The 17,831-nt window shown below is 49.4% G+C and overlaps 1 protein-coding gene across 1 annotated transcript in view; it reads right to left on the bottom strand.

Moving 5' to 3' along the window:
- COL22A1 (collagen type XXII alpha 1 chain) overlaps positions 1–17,831 on the bottom strand; it is a 224,079-nt gene that overhangs the window by 196,511 nt on the left and 9,737 nt on the right. The window contains exons 2-3 of the mRNA XM_027560770.1: positions 4,413–4,575; positions 240–806 (exon numbers count right to left, since the gene is read on the bottom strand). Of these exons, the coding sequence (XP_027416571.1) occupies positions 240–806; positions 4,413–4,530 (685 nt within the window). The 5' untranslated portion in view covers positions 4,531–4,575. The remainder of the gene's footprint in view (positions 1–239; positions 807–4,412; positions 4,576–17,831) is intronic.

Below are 17,831 nucleotides of genomic sequence, written 5' to 3'. Positions count from 1 at the left end.
AATCTGAGGCTGGATGGGGTTTAGGACCCAGCCCTCATGAATTTTCTTTCCCTGGACTCAGGGCCCAAGGCACAGGGCCCATGGGACCCTGAGGGTAGGTGTGCACGCTGGGGGTGGGTGCGCCTGGGTTTCCAGGTTCCTGAGCTGCAGAGCAGCCGCAGGGTGTCCTCAGGCCCGCCTCTGCCTGGAAGCTGGGTTTGCCCCTCGCCCCGCCCGCCCCGGGCACGGTCCCCACTCACTCTCGCACAGGCGGCGCCGCAGCTTGCCCCGGATCTTGTCGATGGCGTCGAAGTCAGACACGTGAAAGACGTGCGCCGCTGTGGGCTCGGAGGCGATCTCCTCTAGCTCCTCACGCAGCGCCTCGCCCACGCCCACGGCAAAGATGCGGATGCCAGCACGACGCGCGGCCGTGGCAGCGGGCAGCACCAGGTCCTGGCTGCGGCCGTCGGTCAGCAGGATGGCCACCTGCTTGAAGGCGCGGTCCCCGGGGCGGCCGCCGGCTCGTGGCGTGAAGCTGTGGCGTGTGATGAAGCGCAGCGCGTCGCCCGTGTGCGTGTGGCCGCCGTGGTAGGCCAGCTGCCGCGCCGCCGCGCGCACCGCAGCCCGCGAGCCGAAGCGGCCCAGCTCGAAGGCTGTGGCTGGGCGGTCGCTGTAGCGCACCACGCCCACCCGCGTGCGCTCCGGGCCCACCTCGAACGTGTCCACCAGGTTGGCCACCCACTGCCGGACCTTCTCGAAGTTCTCTTTGCCCACGCTCGAGGAGGAGTCCAGCACGAACACCAGGTCATAGTGGACAGTTTTGCAACCTACAGGGGCAACGGGAAAGGCAGGGTCCTTGCAGCGGGCTGGAAGTATGGTCATCTGGGTCCCCCAGACCTGCCTCCAGGCCCCGCCCGCTCCGCGGGGTGAAGCGAGGCTGGGCTGCCGCCTTAAAGCCCCAACCTTGGTTCCCTAAAGGCTATCTGATGGGGAGTCTCCCCAAGATTGCTGTGAAGTTCACCTGACTACGTATATAGTTAATATGTACACTCACATATATATATAGTGAATAACATATAAGTATATATTATATACTATAGATAATTATATATACAGTCTACATGTATTTATACAAGTGAATAACATAATTATATATTATATATTATGTACTGTGTATAAGCATATATGATTATGTATAGGTTACAGATATATCCATGTAAGTGCATAACAGTCATGTAACAGTGCTGACTACTGTTGTCAGTTTCTTTAACTCCTCCTACTATGTTGGTTCAAAAGTGACTTCATTGTCTTTCAGACCTGCAAAAGGCAATCCAAAAAATCTTCAAACGCTCATATTTCCATCTGGGCAGAGATAACTACTGCTAACCCACGGTGTATTTATCTATGCTGTTGGCAGAAGTGGGCCTGTACCCGTGGCACTGATATATAAGCTGGTTCCCAGCATCCAGTGATAGGCCAGGAGCCCATTTCCAGTGTGATAATGCTGGTTTCCATGGCTGCAGAGATTCCGCCACAGGGATGAACATAATTTATTTAGCCAGTCCTCTCCTGTCAGAGAGTTAAACAGTTCACAGTGTCTCACTATTAGAAATCATATAAAATGGATTGCATTCATATATTTTAGAAAGTCTACGGTGCTTTATAAAAATAGGCTCATATCTTTACAAATATAAACTTTATATAAGCTATATGACACTTTTGATTAAATAAAATGCAGCACTATAATTTATTTCTGATCCACAGGGCAACCCTGTGCAGAGAGCTTGCTGGTCCCCATTTTACAGTTAGATAATAGGAAGAAAAGTGTTTTCTAAACTTCAAAGTGCTGCCCAAGTAGACAGGGGAATCATCAAAATGCCCTTGCCTCGATTTTTCCAGAATCTGAGTCTTGGCCATGACAACGGGAGCAGCGGATCAGGCTTCTGGAAATACCTGGCACAGACAGTTGATCAGTGAAAATAATTTTTTTTTTTTTTAAAAAAGAGAGATCTCACTGTGTTAAAACGTCCAGTTGGCAAAAGTAAAAAATATTGACTGTGGTGGCCAGTGAGGATATAAGGAGAATGCCTTTATGGGCTCAAGGAGTGAGTCTGGGGTTTGTCACCCCCATCATCAGAGCCCTAAAAGCCTTGTATCTTTGAATCCGCCAATTCCAGATTCAGTGATTTACTTAAAGAAAACCAGCAGATAAATAGAAAGGGCAAAAGTAAAGCTGTAAGGAAGTTCATGGCAGCATTGCCAAGCAAAATCCCGGAGCCTGCCTTCATGGGTACGCATAAGGACCACTTAAATAATATTCCGCCTGCATCATTCAATGGAATGCTAGGCGGCCACCACAGTGATGGCCGTATTTACCAATGTGGATACACCTTCCACTCTACCATTGCCACATTTACCAATGTGGATACATTTTTCACTCTATCATCTATCACTAGGTATGAAAAGCACGTGTGTGTGTGTCTGTGTGTGTCTGTGTGTGCATGTGCATGTATACAACTGCGTATTGAGGAGAGAAGCTACGAAAAGAACCATCGCTTCTTTCTGGCAAGCAGAGCCATGAGCGAATTGTATTACCTTGTAGTTCTATGTAGTCCTGATCTTGCGTTTACACAATACACAATGCATTAAGTTCAAAAAACAAAAATGATATAGCTAGGTATATTTAAACACACACGCACACATCCTCATCCCACCCTGCTCCAGTGCTCCCCTTGAATTTTCCACGTCTACCTTCCCCTCTAGTTTTTTAAAATCCAAGTCCAATCGGCTGAGAAGCCGAGGTGAACCCCTGCCTTCGCAGAACGGATCCCCTAACAGGATCAGAGCTTTTGAAGTGTGTTTGCCCAGATGTGTGCACTCAGAGAAAACTCCTGGGGAGTTTTTGTCCTGGACACAAAGGTCATCCTTTTGCCTTTGGGACCATGATGTCCAAGCCTGATCAGGGTGATTGCTGCCCACGGCTCTAACCCTTGAGGTGATGTGGTTGCAGGCGGCAGAAGGTTCACTCGTGCGGGAGGCCTCACCACGGGGCCACTTTCTCTGGAGGCCAGGGCACAGGTGCGGTTGCAGGAAGGTGAGAATGAAGGGCAATGAGGCGGGAGGGGCCCTGGTTTCTGGCTTCGGTCCTGCCACTCGCAGGGGCCCTGTGACCCCACAGACTGCTTTCCACTCCATGAAATGGGGGCGGAGACAGAAGGTCCTCGGGCCTTCCCACTTCTGAATTTGATAATCCTGGTGCCAACTGGGCACTTGCAGCTATACTGGGGGCACAGAAATCTCCTGGGAAGGCCCGTGTTCCCCACACGGAAAACAAGATGTCCACACTCATCACTGTCTGTCTAGCTACCCCAGCTTTGTGAGTCGCAGGCAGAATAGACCCTTGTAAAGTGATGGAGAAACACAAGCCTTGGGGGGTTGTTGTTTGTTTTTCCTCTTCTTTGGAGGGCCCAGATAAACAGCCTGACTCTAGCTCAACCCTGCCCATTCGTTCAACCTCACAGGGGGTGGGGCATGGGGGCGGGGGGGCTCTCTTTTTTTTTTTTTCAACGTTTTAAAAAAATCAAAGCATAGTTGATTTACAATATTGTGTTATTTTCAGGGCTTAGAGCAAAGTGATCTGCTTATGCATATTTATGTATCAATCTATAGTCTTTTTAAAAATTCTTTTCCATTATAAGTCACTACAAGATACTGAATATAGTCCCCTGGACTGCACAGTAAATCCTTGCGGTTTACGTAGTTTTTATCCAATACTGGGCATCTCGTCTGTAAAATGGGGCAGCATTTCACACCCAGCCATCCAGCGGCAGTTCTCTCCCTGAGACCAGGTCCAGCTGTGTACCGCAGACCTGGCATGCAGGCTCGGGGCTGGGTGCCGTGACAGCCCAAGCCGCTCCCGTCCTGACTCCTTCCCCAGGTCTCCCACGGACCATGACTCCTCCCAGGAGGCCCTCGGACAGGTGGGCAAGCCGTTCTGTCACTTCTCACCTCTCCCGCCCGGGCTGTTTCTGCTCCTAACTTCCCCACTTTCTGGCCGCTCACTGTCCCGGCCACCCCTTTAGGCTGGACTCCAGGGCACTCAGTGCCCCTCGGGCTGTGGCCCAAGGTCCTCTCAGGAACCAGACGAGGCAGCAGGACGCTAACCCCACTGCTGTCCCCACACCATGTATGTGGTCAACAGAGACACAGCCTCAACACGTTGTATGATCGACCTCAGATGTGTGTTCACTCTCTCACACGTGTACACGCCCCAGTGGCATGGCTGATTATGACTCACACTGGCTGGGGGACAGTGGACACCACACCTGGGATGACCCACACTCTCACACCCCCTGGCACTAGCTCACCCCCGGCCCACACCCACACACACATGAACACACACCCACTGCTCTGTATTCCGCCTACGGCCCTACCTGCCCTCTGGGCCTGACAGCCGCGGTCCCCGCTCCAAAGCAGCAGCATCCACAGGAGGCCGGCCACGACGCTCCCTCTCAGGTGGCCCATGGCTCTCTCGTGCTTGGGAACCAGCATTTCTTGGCCAGGAAGAGACACCGTGAGGGTCTACTGGAACATGTCCTGTGTGAAGAAAGAACATCTTTACAGGAGGGCCCTTGAGCTAAGAAGCTGCAGAAGTAACCTCTGGACCCCCTCAGGGGAGGAATTCCCCAGACCCAGCCTCCCAACCCTCTTCACTGCTGAGACTCAACTTTTCACACAGCCAAAGGTGTGACTTTCTAAGAGCAAAGCTCAGTGTTACCTCCTGTTCCCTGATTCATCCATCTCTCCGGTCCCCATCCATCCATTAGCAGATGCAAATTAATTAAGAACCCGCAGGCCTCCTGTTATCTGCTCCCTAAGGCTCTTGACCTGTGACACTAACGTCATTATTCTGATCGTATTTTCTACTTTTAGACATTAATAGGCTGCTTTATTTGTTTAGCATGTCACAAGAGGACATCTCTTTGCCCATACTCAGCTATTTTCTTACAATAGATTTGTAGGAAAACACTTGGGGCGTCCGTCCTATGGGTTTTGAAAGGGCCCTGGTAAGAACTGTCAAACTGCTTTGCAAAAAGGCTGCCCTGTTTTCACTGCCCCCAGCAGTGTCGGAGTGCATGTGTGGGTGCCCCTCTCACTGCGTACCTGGCCGCACAGATTGGCACCATTCCTTTGATCTTGGCTAACTCAACATCCCTTCTTGCTTTCAATGCATTTCTTTGATCCATTGAGGTTTATTAGCTAAATGATTTCCCATTTTGTGTATTTTATTTTCACGTGGATGGCCATTTCAAAAACTGTTTGTCATTGAGAACACCAAGATCCAGGTAAAGGAAACTGCTTATAGATGTTACCATTCATTTATTCACTCACAAATATTTGCCAGTGGCCTTCATGTGACAGGTTCTGAGGGCAGGCAGATGAATGTCACCAAATCCATACTCACGGACACCTGGGAGACAGGTAAGACATAGGCCCAGGCAAGGTAGGCTCAATGACACTGAGAGAGGGAAGGGGGTGTTTATGGGGGCTCAGGAACAGGAGGGGGATTGTCCTGTGACCATTTCAGGAGAAGGTGAGATGATAGTTACCATGTGTAAGAAACCCTAAAAACTCACAAAAAGCCATTAGAACCAATAAACAAACTCAGCAAAGTTGCAGAATGAAAAAAAAAAAACAACATTCAAAAATCTGCTGTATTTCTGTCCAGGAGCAATGAACAATCCATAGAGAAATTAAGGAAAAGAATTTTATTTACAACAGCATCAAAAAATAGCATAAAATACTTAGGAATAAACTGAACCAAGGAGGTGCAAGACTTGTACCCTGAAAACCACAAGTCACTGCTGAACGGAATTAAAGAAAGGCCTAAATATGCAGTAAGACATCTTCTGTTACTGCTTTATGGTTATAGGGTTTCTGTCTGGGGTGATGAAAATGTTCCAGAAATAGTGCTGATGTTTATATAATATCTGAATGAACCTGTTGCTACTGAGTCACACACTTAAAATGGTAAATGTTATGTTATATACTTTTTATTACAATAAACCTTATAAATGATGTCCATATCCTTATCTCTGTGAATATGTTATGCTACATAGCAAGGAAGAATGACAGATACAGGTGGAATTAAGATTGCAAATCATGACTTCCTTGGTGGGCCAGTGGTTAAGAATTTGTCTTCCAACACCAGGGACGTGGATTCAATCCCTGGTTGAGGAATGAAGATCCCACATGCCACAGGGCAACTAAATCTGTGTGCCACAACTGCTGAGCCCACACACATAGCTAGAGAGGCTGTGCGCTGCAACTGGAGAAGCCTACACACCGCAGCAAAGACCCAGGACAGCCAATAAATACATAAGGAAATGAAAAAAAACAATAAGTTAATGCTAAAAAAAAAACAAAAACACATAGCTAATCGCCTGACCTTAAAATATGGAGATAACCTGGAGTATCTCGGTAGGCTCCATGTAATCACAAGGATCCTTACAAAAGGAAGAATCTGGGTCAGAACACAGAGAGATGGCAACCTGAGAAAGACTTGCTCAGCCATTGTTGGCTCTGAGGACAGAGAAAGGGTCCACGAGCCAAGGAATGCAAGTGACCTCTGGAAGCTGGAAGAGGCAAGGACTGAATTCTCCCCTCTGGACTTCGAAGGGGACAGCCCTGCCAACCCCTTAATTTTAGCCCAGTAAGACCCATTTTGGAATTCTGATCTTGAGCACTTTAAGATAATAAATCTGCATTGCTTAAATTGTTCTATGATTTGTCACAGCATCCACAGGACACTTAATTCAGATGACAGTTTAGGGGAATGGAGGGCCCAGTGGATCCTGGGGCATACTGAGTGGTCCCTCCTGGCAACTTCCCACCCTCCCTTTCTCTTCACCTACCATCTACAAATGTTTGTCCAGGCCTTTTTCTCTGGACTAAATCAAGTCCCCCCCAAATTCACGTGTTGAAACCTCAATCCCAAGTGTGATGGTGTTTGGAAGAGGGGTCGTTGGAAACTGTGTGTGTGGTAGTTGCTCAGTTGTGTCTGACTCTTTTCGACCCATGGACTGTAGCCCTCTGTCCATGGGATTCTCCAGGCAAGAATCCTGGACTGGGTTGCCATGCCCTCCTTCAGGGGATCTTCCCAACCCAGGGATCAAACCCAGGTCTCCTTCACTGTAGGCAGATTTTTTATGGGCTGAGTCACCTGGGAAGCCCCTTTTGGAAGATACTTAGGTTTAGATGAGGTCATGAGGTTGTGTTCACCACGATAAATTAGTGTCTTTATAAGAAGAAGAGATCTCAGGAGTGGTTCTCTCTAGTGAGGGTGGACTGGTTGGCCTAACTGTGAAACAGGCAGCAGATTCTGTAACAGCCCAGGAGCATCCCCACACTGGGCTGAGGACTGCCTGACCCCACATCCCAGGCTGCAGGTCAGCACGCTCAGCCCTCTCACAGCTCCATCACCCACCAGCACCACTAAGAGAAAAGCAGCTTCGGTCGATGGGGTCAGATGTAGATTGGGGCAGACCTCGCCAGGAGGTCAGGAGGCAGAGCCTCAACCCAGAGTGCCTGGTGGTGCAAATCTCCGTCAATCACCAACTCTGCAACCTCAGAGAGCGACCTAAACTTTCTGCGCCTTAGCATCCTCACTGAGGAGTGAGATACGAACAAACCACCTTACAGGGTTGCTGCAAGGGGATTAAACAAGAAAACTGCAAGTAAGGGCTTCCCTGGTGACCTAGCGGTTAAGAATCCACCTGCCAATGCAGGGGACACAGGTTCGATCCCTGCTCCGGGAAGATCCCACATGCTACAAGGCAACTGAGCCCATGTGCACAACTACTGAGCCAGCACCCTAGAGCCAGAGAGCCACAGCTGCTGAACCCGTGCACCTAGAGCCTGCACTCTGCAACAGGAGAAGCCACTGCAATGAGAAGCCAGCCCACGGCAACTAGAGAGCAGCCCCCACTCACTGCAGCTAGAGAAAGCTGGTGCAGTGACAAAGACTCAGTGAAAGCAAAAACAAACCTTAAAAAAAAGAAACCTGCAAGTAAAGCCTTAGCACAACCTTAAGGCCATGTCAGTAGCAGAAGCCAGGGCAGGGACTCCGACCACACGTGCTTCTTCAGCCCATCACCATCCTGTGCACGTGTGCATGCTATGCCACTTCAGCCGTGTCCAACTCTTTGTGACCCTGTGGACTGCAGCCCTCCAGGCTCCTCTGTCCATGGGATCCTCCAGAAAAGAGTCCTGGAGTGGATTGCCATGCCCTCCTCCAGGGGATCTTCCCGACTCGGGGACTGGACCTGTGTCTTTTACTTCTACCTGCATTGGCAGGCGGGTTCTTTACCACTAGCGCCACCTGGGAAGCCCAAGGGTCCCTTACCTGGGTAAAACCCGGCGTCACTGGAAAGCCTCCACGCTGCACATATCACAGGTCCCATCTCTAGAACAGCACCATGGTGTGGACACCTGCATCCCCCATTCACAGGCCAGCAAGCCAAGGCTGACAAGCAGGGAGATGCCCCCAGCACACCCAGCTGGTGAAGGGTAGAGCTGCATGTGAAAGCAGGTCCACAGGACTCAGAAATAACTATTCCTTAGGCAATGGCACCCCGCTCCAGTACTCTTTCCATGGGAAAATCCCATGGATGGAGGAGCCTGGTAGGCTGCAGTCCATGGGGTCACTAAGAGTCGGGCATGGCTGAGCGACCTCACTTTCACTTTTCACTTTCATGCACTGGAGAAGGAAATGACAACACACTCCAGTGTTCTTGCCTGGAGAATCCCAGGGACAGGGGAACCTGGTGGGCTGCTGTCTCTGGGGTCGCACAGGGTCGGACTCGATGGAATCGACTTAGCAGCGGCAGCAGGACAGCAAGCTCCCCCAGGGCCAGTCTGTGCTGAGCTCTGTCCCGGTGAATATGTGTGGAGATGAAAATTCACAGTCTTGCTGTCTGGTCCTCTAAAGAAAAGGCTGGGGAAATGTGTGTGCTGCAAGCCAGGCCCCTTTTAGCAACATCTTCTCTGCAAGGCAGTACTGCGAGCCCCACCCTCCTGAAGACGAATCTGGGATCAGGGAGCACAGACAATTTTGCTAGGCACCCAGGCCAGTAAAGTCGGAGCTGGACCTGCTGTCAGGCCTGAATAACCAAAGTCCACACTCTCCAACACTCACCTTTTTAACATATATCACATGCTTACTAAATGCCAAGAGTCATTCGCAGGACTTGATACATAATAACTCATTTAATCTGGAAGGCAGGTATCATGAGACCCATTTTACAGATTAAGAAACTGAGGCACAAAGGGCTCAGGAACCTGCCCCTGACACACACCCAGTAGCCGGGATTTAGTCCCAGGCAAACACAGGCACATAGGTATAATCAAGCATAACAGGGCTTCTCAGGATGTTGGGATCTGGCTGGAGAAACCCTTCTTTCTTAAGCACAGAGACAACATGGATATAGCCAAAACAAGTCGTGCATCCTCCAGAGGACAGAGAAGGGTCTTCTCTGGTTGTTGTGTGATGGATTCCATTAAGTGATTTCCAAACATTGAACCATCCTTGCATGCCTGGGATACACTCTGTTTGGCCATGACCTAGAACTCCCTTTATTCACTGTCATATTTATTTGCTAATATTTTGTTGAGAGTTTTTGCGTCGAGTCTCACGAGAGATATTGGTGTGCCATTTTCTCTCCTCGAATGCCTTTATTTGGGATTAGGATCATGTTGGCATCACAGAATGAGATAGGAAATGTTCCCTGTACTTCTGTCTTCTGGAAGATGTTGTAGGGAAGAGAATGAATGAGTGTTCATAGCAAAATGCCCACAAGGAGGCAGGCTAGGTAAGGCACCTTTATGCTCAGGAGCCACTAAATGAGCATCCCATCTCCATCAAAAGAGGGGATCACCCCTACTCCATAGGGGATGCTGTGAGGGTTCCATGAAGTCGTTTCTACAAAGCATGCTGCAGAGATACTGGCACAGACCAGGGACACAGCCACTGTACCTGGTGAGATCTGTGTGCCCTGCTTCCCCACCAGCAAGCATGGGTACCACGATTCTACTTCTCTCACCAGCTCTGTCTAGGACTTGGCTGCCAAGTGGGCACGACGCAGGCCACACCCTGTCCCTAGGAGGCAGGGCTATACCATTAGTCTCCAAAAAGTCCAGCAATTAATTTACTGAGCTGAGTTCCTTCCACGAGCCAGCCCATCGCCATAGTAACCAGCCTTCCCTATTCAGGGACTCAGAGGTGGGGGAGAAAAGACACTGAGCAGAAGACAATTTAGAGGGAGAAAATGAGATCTGGCACATCGCGAGGCAGCCTGGACAAAGTGCGAGCTCTGCCTGCTGCAGAGGGTCTGGCCGCTGCCCACGGAGGGTGGAGACTGTGTGGAGTGAGGCACCGCGGATGTGTTGCTGGGGCGACGGACGAAGCTCTGGGCAGGAATCTGGTGGAGACAGGAAAGCCTGGCGTGGCTGTGTCCAGGACACTGAGCCGGGTCCTTCTGAGCCTCTGCTGTGCTGTCTGATGAAGACCGCACTTGCAGGGGCAGAAGGGCAGAGGGAGCTGTCTGGCTTCTGTCTCTATGGAAGCCCAAGAGGCCAGCTGCCTGGGGAGTGCTGGGGAGCCTGCCTCCTGGATTCAAGACCTGCAAAAGTCCTCCTCAGTCACCACAGACCGAGCACCTTCAGGGCCGTTGACTATTGCTGCAGCAGCTGGCACAATGACAGAGCTTCTGTTTAGAACCCTGTGTTCAGAGTCCAGTTCTGCCTGTGACTCGCTGTGCAAACCAGGGAAGTCACTTAACCTCTCTGGACCTCAAACCATTCACGTATAACACCTATGTCACAGGCCAGTATTAACTGCGTAGGGGTCCCAGGCCTTTGATGTCTAACTATTCCCCAATTCAGTTATGCCCTGAAGGCAGGTCAGGTACTTACTAAGTGCCAGGCGCACAGAACAGGACACTGTCCAAGAAGCTTCAGACCTAATAGTGGACGCAGATAAGCAATTAGATGCTTCCATTTCTGTAGGGTCAGTGTTCTGATAGCACTTGACTTAGGCCTGAGAGTCAGGGAAGGCTTCCTGGAGGAGCTTACACCTGAGCGGAGTCGGGAAAGATGGGTGGAGAGCAGGCAGGGAGATAAGGGTTGTCTTCACCAGGAATAGCCCGCCTCCCTTCCAGGATCACTTATGAGCAATAAGTAAAGTATTTAGATGAGGAAGTAAAAGCAATGATGAAAATTCAGGCTGGACCACAAGGCCAGAATCCATGTTAATAAAGACAGTCAAAGGACTTGGTCAGTAACCTAGTAAAAGGGGTCAGACTCTGCCCTTGGAAGCAGTGGATGTCCTCATGCAAGGGAGTGACCTATATCAGTGCAATTTCGAAAACCCTATTGAGAAGGATGGATGGAGCAGAGGTACCAACAAGGAGGCCAGTGCAACATCCAAAGAGAGATGCTGATAATCTTTCCTAAGACAGTAAGGAGGTCAAGTGGTCCTTGGGCTTCCCTGGTGGCTCAGACGGTAAAGAATCTGCCTGCAATGTAGGAGACTAGGGTTCGATCCCTGGGTCGGGAAGATCCCCTGGAGGAGGGCACGGCAACTCACTCCAGTATGGACAGAGGAGCCTGGCACACTACTGTCCATGGGGTTGCAAAGGGTCAGACACGCTGAGCAACTAACGCCAACATTTTCAAGTGGCCCAGCTGCAGATCCCATGGTACCAGACTTCCAGTTTGAACATCTGGGAGCCAGGCACTGAGTGGGGTGGGGGCGATAAGCAGGACATAGTGAGTGAGTCTGAGTCGCCTGGAAGACACCCGGGTGGAGAAGTCAAAGACATCTGAGTCTAGCTCAGAAGAAACAATGGGGCAGGAGACCCTCCTGGAAAAGTGAAGAGGGAGCAGAGGACAGAGCCCTTAGGGAAAGCAGTGTGCTGCCAGGGTGGGGGCAGGCAGAGGAACCAAGTGCCCGCCCCCTGCCCTGCTGACACAGCGTCGGCCTCACGGTCAACTACCGCACTTTGTCTCAGAAGTGCTAGGGTACTTCTGTGCTGCTGCTTTGCTTCCCGTGATCCAATGTTTTCCTGTGACTTTCATGGTGGAGAACCCTCTGTGGTGCACTTTCAACTATAGACAAACAAACAAAATCTTCAAGAGAATAAAAAGATACATCATAGATCAGGAGAAAATATTTGCAAAAGATGCATCTGATAAAGAACAGTTCTTCAAAATAAACCCAAAACCCTTAAAACTCAGCAATAGGAAAACAACCTGATTTTAAAAATAAGCTGAGGTTCTTAACAGACCCCTCACCAAAGAAGATATACAGAGGGAAAACAAGCACAGGGGAAGATATTCCATATCACCTGTCATCAGGGAAATGCAAATTCAAGCAGCAGCGAGACACCCCTCCACACCTGTTAGAACAGTCCAAAGACTGACAACACCGAATGCAGGCGAGACTGTGGCCCAACGAGAACCCTCAGTCATTGCTGGTGGGAGCGCAGAATGGCGCGGCCACTTTGGAGAACACTCTGGTGCTTTCTTACAAAACTAAACATGTTCTTACCATGTGATCCAGCAGCCACCCTCCTTGGTATTTATCTAAAGGAACTGAAGCCTTAGGTCCACACAAAAACCTGCACACGGATGTTTATAGAACTTTATGTATAACTTCCAAGACGCAGAAGCAACCAAGATGCCCTTCAGCAAGTGAATCAATAAATAAACTGTGGTCCATCCAGACAATGGAAGATTATGCATCACTACAAAGAAATGAGCCAGCTAGCCATGGAAAGACCTGGAGGAACCTTAAATGCATATTACGACGTGAAAGAAGCCAATCTGAAAAGGCTACATGCAGTATGGTTCCAACTCTGTGCCGTTATGAAAAAGGCCGAACTATGGAGACAATAAAAAGATCAGTGGTTTCCAAGAGTGTGTCGGGGGTGAGGGGAGGGAGGGATGAACAGGCAGAGCACAGAGGATTTTTCGGGCAGTGAAAATACATGTCCAAACCCACAGTATGACAGCTGGTTCAACAGGTTATGCGATAACAGATGTGGTGAACGTACAGTGGCATGAACGATGTAAACAGTAGCCAGAGCCATGCTGTGGTTTCACTTGAATTGTTTTATCTCCTCACAACAAGCTGACCAAATGGTGGTTAGAATCCAGGAATCTCAAACTCAGGAAAGTTAACACATGTGTCTCAAATCATACACCCAGGAACATGCAGAACTAGAATTCAGCCGTAGACAGATACCATCAGTAACCACAGAGGACTGCTCCCTGCCCTCTACAGAATGAAAGCACTAGCTGATGTCTCATAGAAGAGGAGGAAACAAGGGAACTCGGGACTTCAGGAGTCTAGTTCTAATTACCAGCAAGAACACCCACCCAGCTCTCCTTCTACTCAGACACTGAAAGACTCACATGGAATCAGCTTAAACCCCAGGCTACCAAAATGCAGGATCAGTTTCATTGCAGGGGATGGACACAGAATGAGAAATGTGCTTTGCTAACCTCCTTCTTTGTGCTGTGGAATTCAAAAATATTTCCTATCAGTTCTTTTTATCAAGAGACCAGATGCCAGTCGCGTTTCTCTGCCAGTTGCTAAAAACTGTGAATGAAACTCAAGCCACGGCATCTCTGGAAACTCTGCTGGAGTTTCCGGGAAGAGAGGCGTGTTTCTGATAGAGATGCTAGGTTTGGAGTTGTGGAGGGCCATTTGCCATGACCCGGGGGTGGGGGAATCCTGATGGAGAAGGAAGCCACCCATTGAGGGGAACGAGATGAGTTTTGTCGCTTGAGCACCTTAGCCCAGTGTTGCCCAAAGTCCACAAGCACTCAGAGCTTTTGTGTTGGGGATAAATATTTCTCCAGCCCCATTTTTTAAAAAATCTAAGCCAGTCTGACTGGGCTTCTTTCACTTCCAAACCACAGACAGGCCTTGGACTTTATATGGCTCTGCAGATAATGGCTCCATCTTGCGCTCACCCAGGCCCTTCCAAGTGCCCTCCCCACCCCGGGTCCTTAATCTCCTTCCTTGCTCTGTGTCTTTTCCCCTCTTCCCCTCCTTTCATGTTTGATTGACAACTCAGCTTAGACTGGCTTTCCCAGAATCCTTTTCCAAGGGCTGACTTCCAAAGTCCATCCAGATACCGCACCCCTGCATCCTTCCTGGGCCAATGGGGCAGCACAGAGAAGGATGCCTTCCCTTGAGAGAGCCCCACCATCCGCACCAGAAACCACTCAAGGCCCGTGATGGCTCTGTGAGTCTGTGCAAACATCCGACAGCTGCCGTAACCCTGTTCTTCTCTCTTTCATGTTCAGTACTGAATTCTTCTTGATTTTGTTCTTTATTTTCTCTCTCCACCGCCCCACCCCAAATAGACTGTCTCAGTTCATTTTACAAGAGACTGTCTCCGATTACAGGGTCCTGAGGACACAGAGAGATATTTCTGTTTAACTTATTTTGAGTAGCGTCTGGTCTGATGAAGCAATGCATATAAATAGTGCTGCAGTGCCCACTCTGATTTGGGAGGTGCCGACCCAGTAGAGTCCTCATTTTTGGGGGGAAGGACAGTGAGGAGTCATAAGTGGTGTCCCCCGCTGCCAATCTCAGCTCTCAGCCCCCGTTGGAGCTGAGATTGGCAGTCAACAGAGAGCCACGGGCCGTGGGGCCAGACAGACTGGAGTTCAGTTCCCGGGTCCAGCACTTGTCAGGTTTGCTCCATGATCTCAGCTACTGTCTAAGCTTCCGCGCCTCGTCTGTAACAAGGGGATTAGCCTGCCCCATCAGCTTATGGGAAGGATTAGGGTCCCTACCACAGTGCCCGGTTGCCAGTCAATTAAAAAAAAAAAGCTATGAGCACTCAATTAAAGGAAGTTACCAGAGAGTCCTTTCTAGCACTTGTTTCAAGTCAACAGTACCTTCTGTACCACCACATGAGACCTCTGTCTGAGAGAGTGGTCTACTCCAAACTCCCCCACTGCCCCATGCTTGAGGCAGAGGAACCAGAGACCAAATTGCCAACATCCGCTGGATCCTCAAAAAAGCAAGAGAGTTCCAGAAAAACATCTATTTCTGCTTTACTGACTATGCCAAAGCCTTTGACTGTGTGGATCACAACAAACTGTGGAAAATTTTGAAAGAGATGGGAACACTAGACCACCTGACCTGCCTCTTGAGAAATCTGTATGCAGGTCAGGAAGCAATAGTTAGAACTGGACATGGAACAACAGACTGGTTCCAAATAGGATAAGGAGTATGTCAAGGCTATATATTGTCACCCTGCTTATTTAACTTATATGCAGAGTACATCATGCAAAATGCTGGGCTGGATGAAGCACAAGCTGGAATCAAGATTGCTGGGAGAAATATCAATAACCTCAGACATGCAGATGACACCACCCTTATGGCAGAAAGCAAAGAAGAACTAAAGAGCCTCTTGATAAAAGTGAAAGAGGAGAGTGGAAAAGTTGGCTTAATGCTCAACATTCAGAAAACGAAGATCATGGCATCTGGTCCCATCACTTCATGGGATATAGATGGGGAAACAGTGGAAACAGTGGTTGACTTTATTTGGGGGGGGCTCCAAAATCACTGCAGATGGTGACTGCAGCCATGAAATTAAAAAACACTTACTCCTTTGAAGAAAAGTTATGACCAACCTAGACAGCATATTGGGAGAAGGCAATGGCACCCCACTCGAGTACTGTTGCCTGGAAAATCCCATGGATGGAGGAGCCTGGTGGGCTGCAGTCCATGGGGTCGCTAAGAGTCAGACACGACTGAGTGACTTCACTTTCACTTTCCACTTTCATGCATTGGAGAAGGAAATGGCAACCTACTCCAGTGTTCTTGCCTGGAGAATCCCATGGACAGAGAAGCCTGGTAGGCTGTAGTCCATGGGGTCACACAGAGTCGGACACGACTGAAGCAACTTGGCAGCAGCAGACAGCATATTAAAAAGCAGAGACATTACTTTGCCACAAAGGTCTGCCTAGTCAAGGCTATGGTTTTTCCAGTGGTCATGTATGGATGTGAGAGTTGAACCATAAAGCAAGCTGAGAGCCAAAGAATTGTTGCTTTTGAGGTGTGGTGATGGAGAAGACTCTTGAGAGTCCCTTGGACTGCAAGGCGATCCAATCAGTCCGTCCTAAAGTAAATCAGTCCTGAATATTCATTGGAAGGACTAATGTTGAAGCTGAAACTCCAATACTGTGGCCACCTGACATGAAGAACTGGCTCATTTGAAAAGACCTTGATGCTGGGAAACATTGAAGGTGGGAGGAGAAGGGGATGACAGAAGATGAGATGGTTGGATGGTGTCACCGACTCAATGGACATGAGTTTGAGTAAACTCCAGGAGTTGGTGATGGACAGGGAAGCCTGGCGTGCTGCAGTCCATGGGGTAGCAAAGAGTCTGTGACTGAGCGACTGAACTGAACTGAACTGAATCCACTCTCAGCCCCTCTCATGCTTCCACCTAAGCCTGAGTGCCCCCAGTAACCAGGTGCTGGCAACCTCGCAAGGCACTAAGAACATCTCAGAATCCTGCACTCTTGGAGCTGCACAGTGTCCGAGAGATGTTAACCATCTTCGGGTGAGGAAGCTGAAGGGAGGATCCAGCCCTCACTTGGAGCCCCTACCTTAAGAGATGCTGTAGTCTAGCATCCAAGCTCCTGGCTCAGCCCTGGGGGTACCCAGGACCCCAGAATCTCTGAAGACACTTTTCCTTCTGAGGGTGAGACTCTGACATCTGAACCAGATTGTAACCCTGTGGGTTAAGCTCTGTAAGTCTGTAAAGGGCCTTGGGCACAGTTGTCATTGGAGCACACAGGTCTGTTCACGTCATTCCCAGCAGAAAGCCTTCTCCTTCTGGCCCTCAGTCTGGTCCCGATCTCCTTTTCCAGGTTCGTGGTCCCCACCGAAAAGGCTCCTCATGAGCCTTTTCCTCCAGCCTCAGCAACTTCCCCCTCTTTCTTCAACACCCCACAATTGCCCTAAGTCTTTGCCACTGCCTCTGTCATTACCTCTGGGATGACAACAGTCTTTTCCTTGCCAGGCAGACTCCTACTCATCCTTCAAAACCCCTAGGATGCGTCTTCTCCTCTGTGAAGCCTTCTCTGATTTCCCACAGAGGGAGTGTCACTATCTTCTTCAGGCTCCCACAGACCCCCGGGATGATACTGTTTTATCATCTCACAAACAATATTAAAACTGACCTCCTTATCTTCTGAACCCTGTCAAGTGGGAAGCTGATATTGTAGTGTGTTGCTGTTGTTCAGTAGCTCATTTGGGTCTGACTCTTTGTGACCCCATGGACTGCAGCACTCCAGGCTTCCCTGTCCTTCACTGTCTCCCAGAGTTTGCTCAAACTCATGTCCATTGAGTTGGTGATGCTATCCAACCATCTCATCTCCTTCTCCTTTTGACTTCAGTCTTTCCCACCATCAAGGTCTTTTCAAATGAGTCAGTTCTTCGAATCAGGTGGCCAGAGTATTGGAGTTTCAGCTTCCACATCAATCCTTCCAATGAATATTCAGGGTTGATTCAGGTTGTATTATGATGGGCTCCAGCATAACTGTCTCTCTCTCCCTCTTTCTGGGCCATCAATACATGAGCCTAAGGAGTGACTGAGCTGAACTTAAGGCATTTCCCCTCTGGGGGTGGGCAGAGGTGAACTCAGGCAGCTTTGGCTCCTCCCATCCCCTCATCTAGTGTTTATGTTATTTTATCTTATTTCCTATGATCTTTTTTCCTTCTCCTTCTGGGTCAGGAAGATCCCCCTGGAGAAGGGATAGGC

Source organism: Bos indicus x Bos taurus, chromosome 14, assembly GCF_003369695.1.
Source record: "Bos indicus x Bos taurus breed Angus x Brahman F1 hybrid chromosome 14, Bos_hybrid_MaternalHap_v2.0, whole genome shotgun sequence".
Lineage (NCBI taxonomy): Eukaryota > Metazoa > Chordata > Mammalia > Artiodactyla > Bovidae > Bos > Bos indicus x Bos taurus.
Note: the sequence above shows the minus strand (reverse complement) of the source record. Positions and strands in the feature narration are given on the sequence as shown.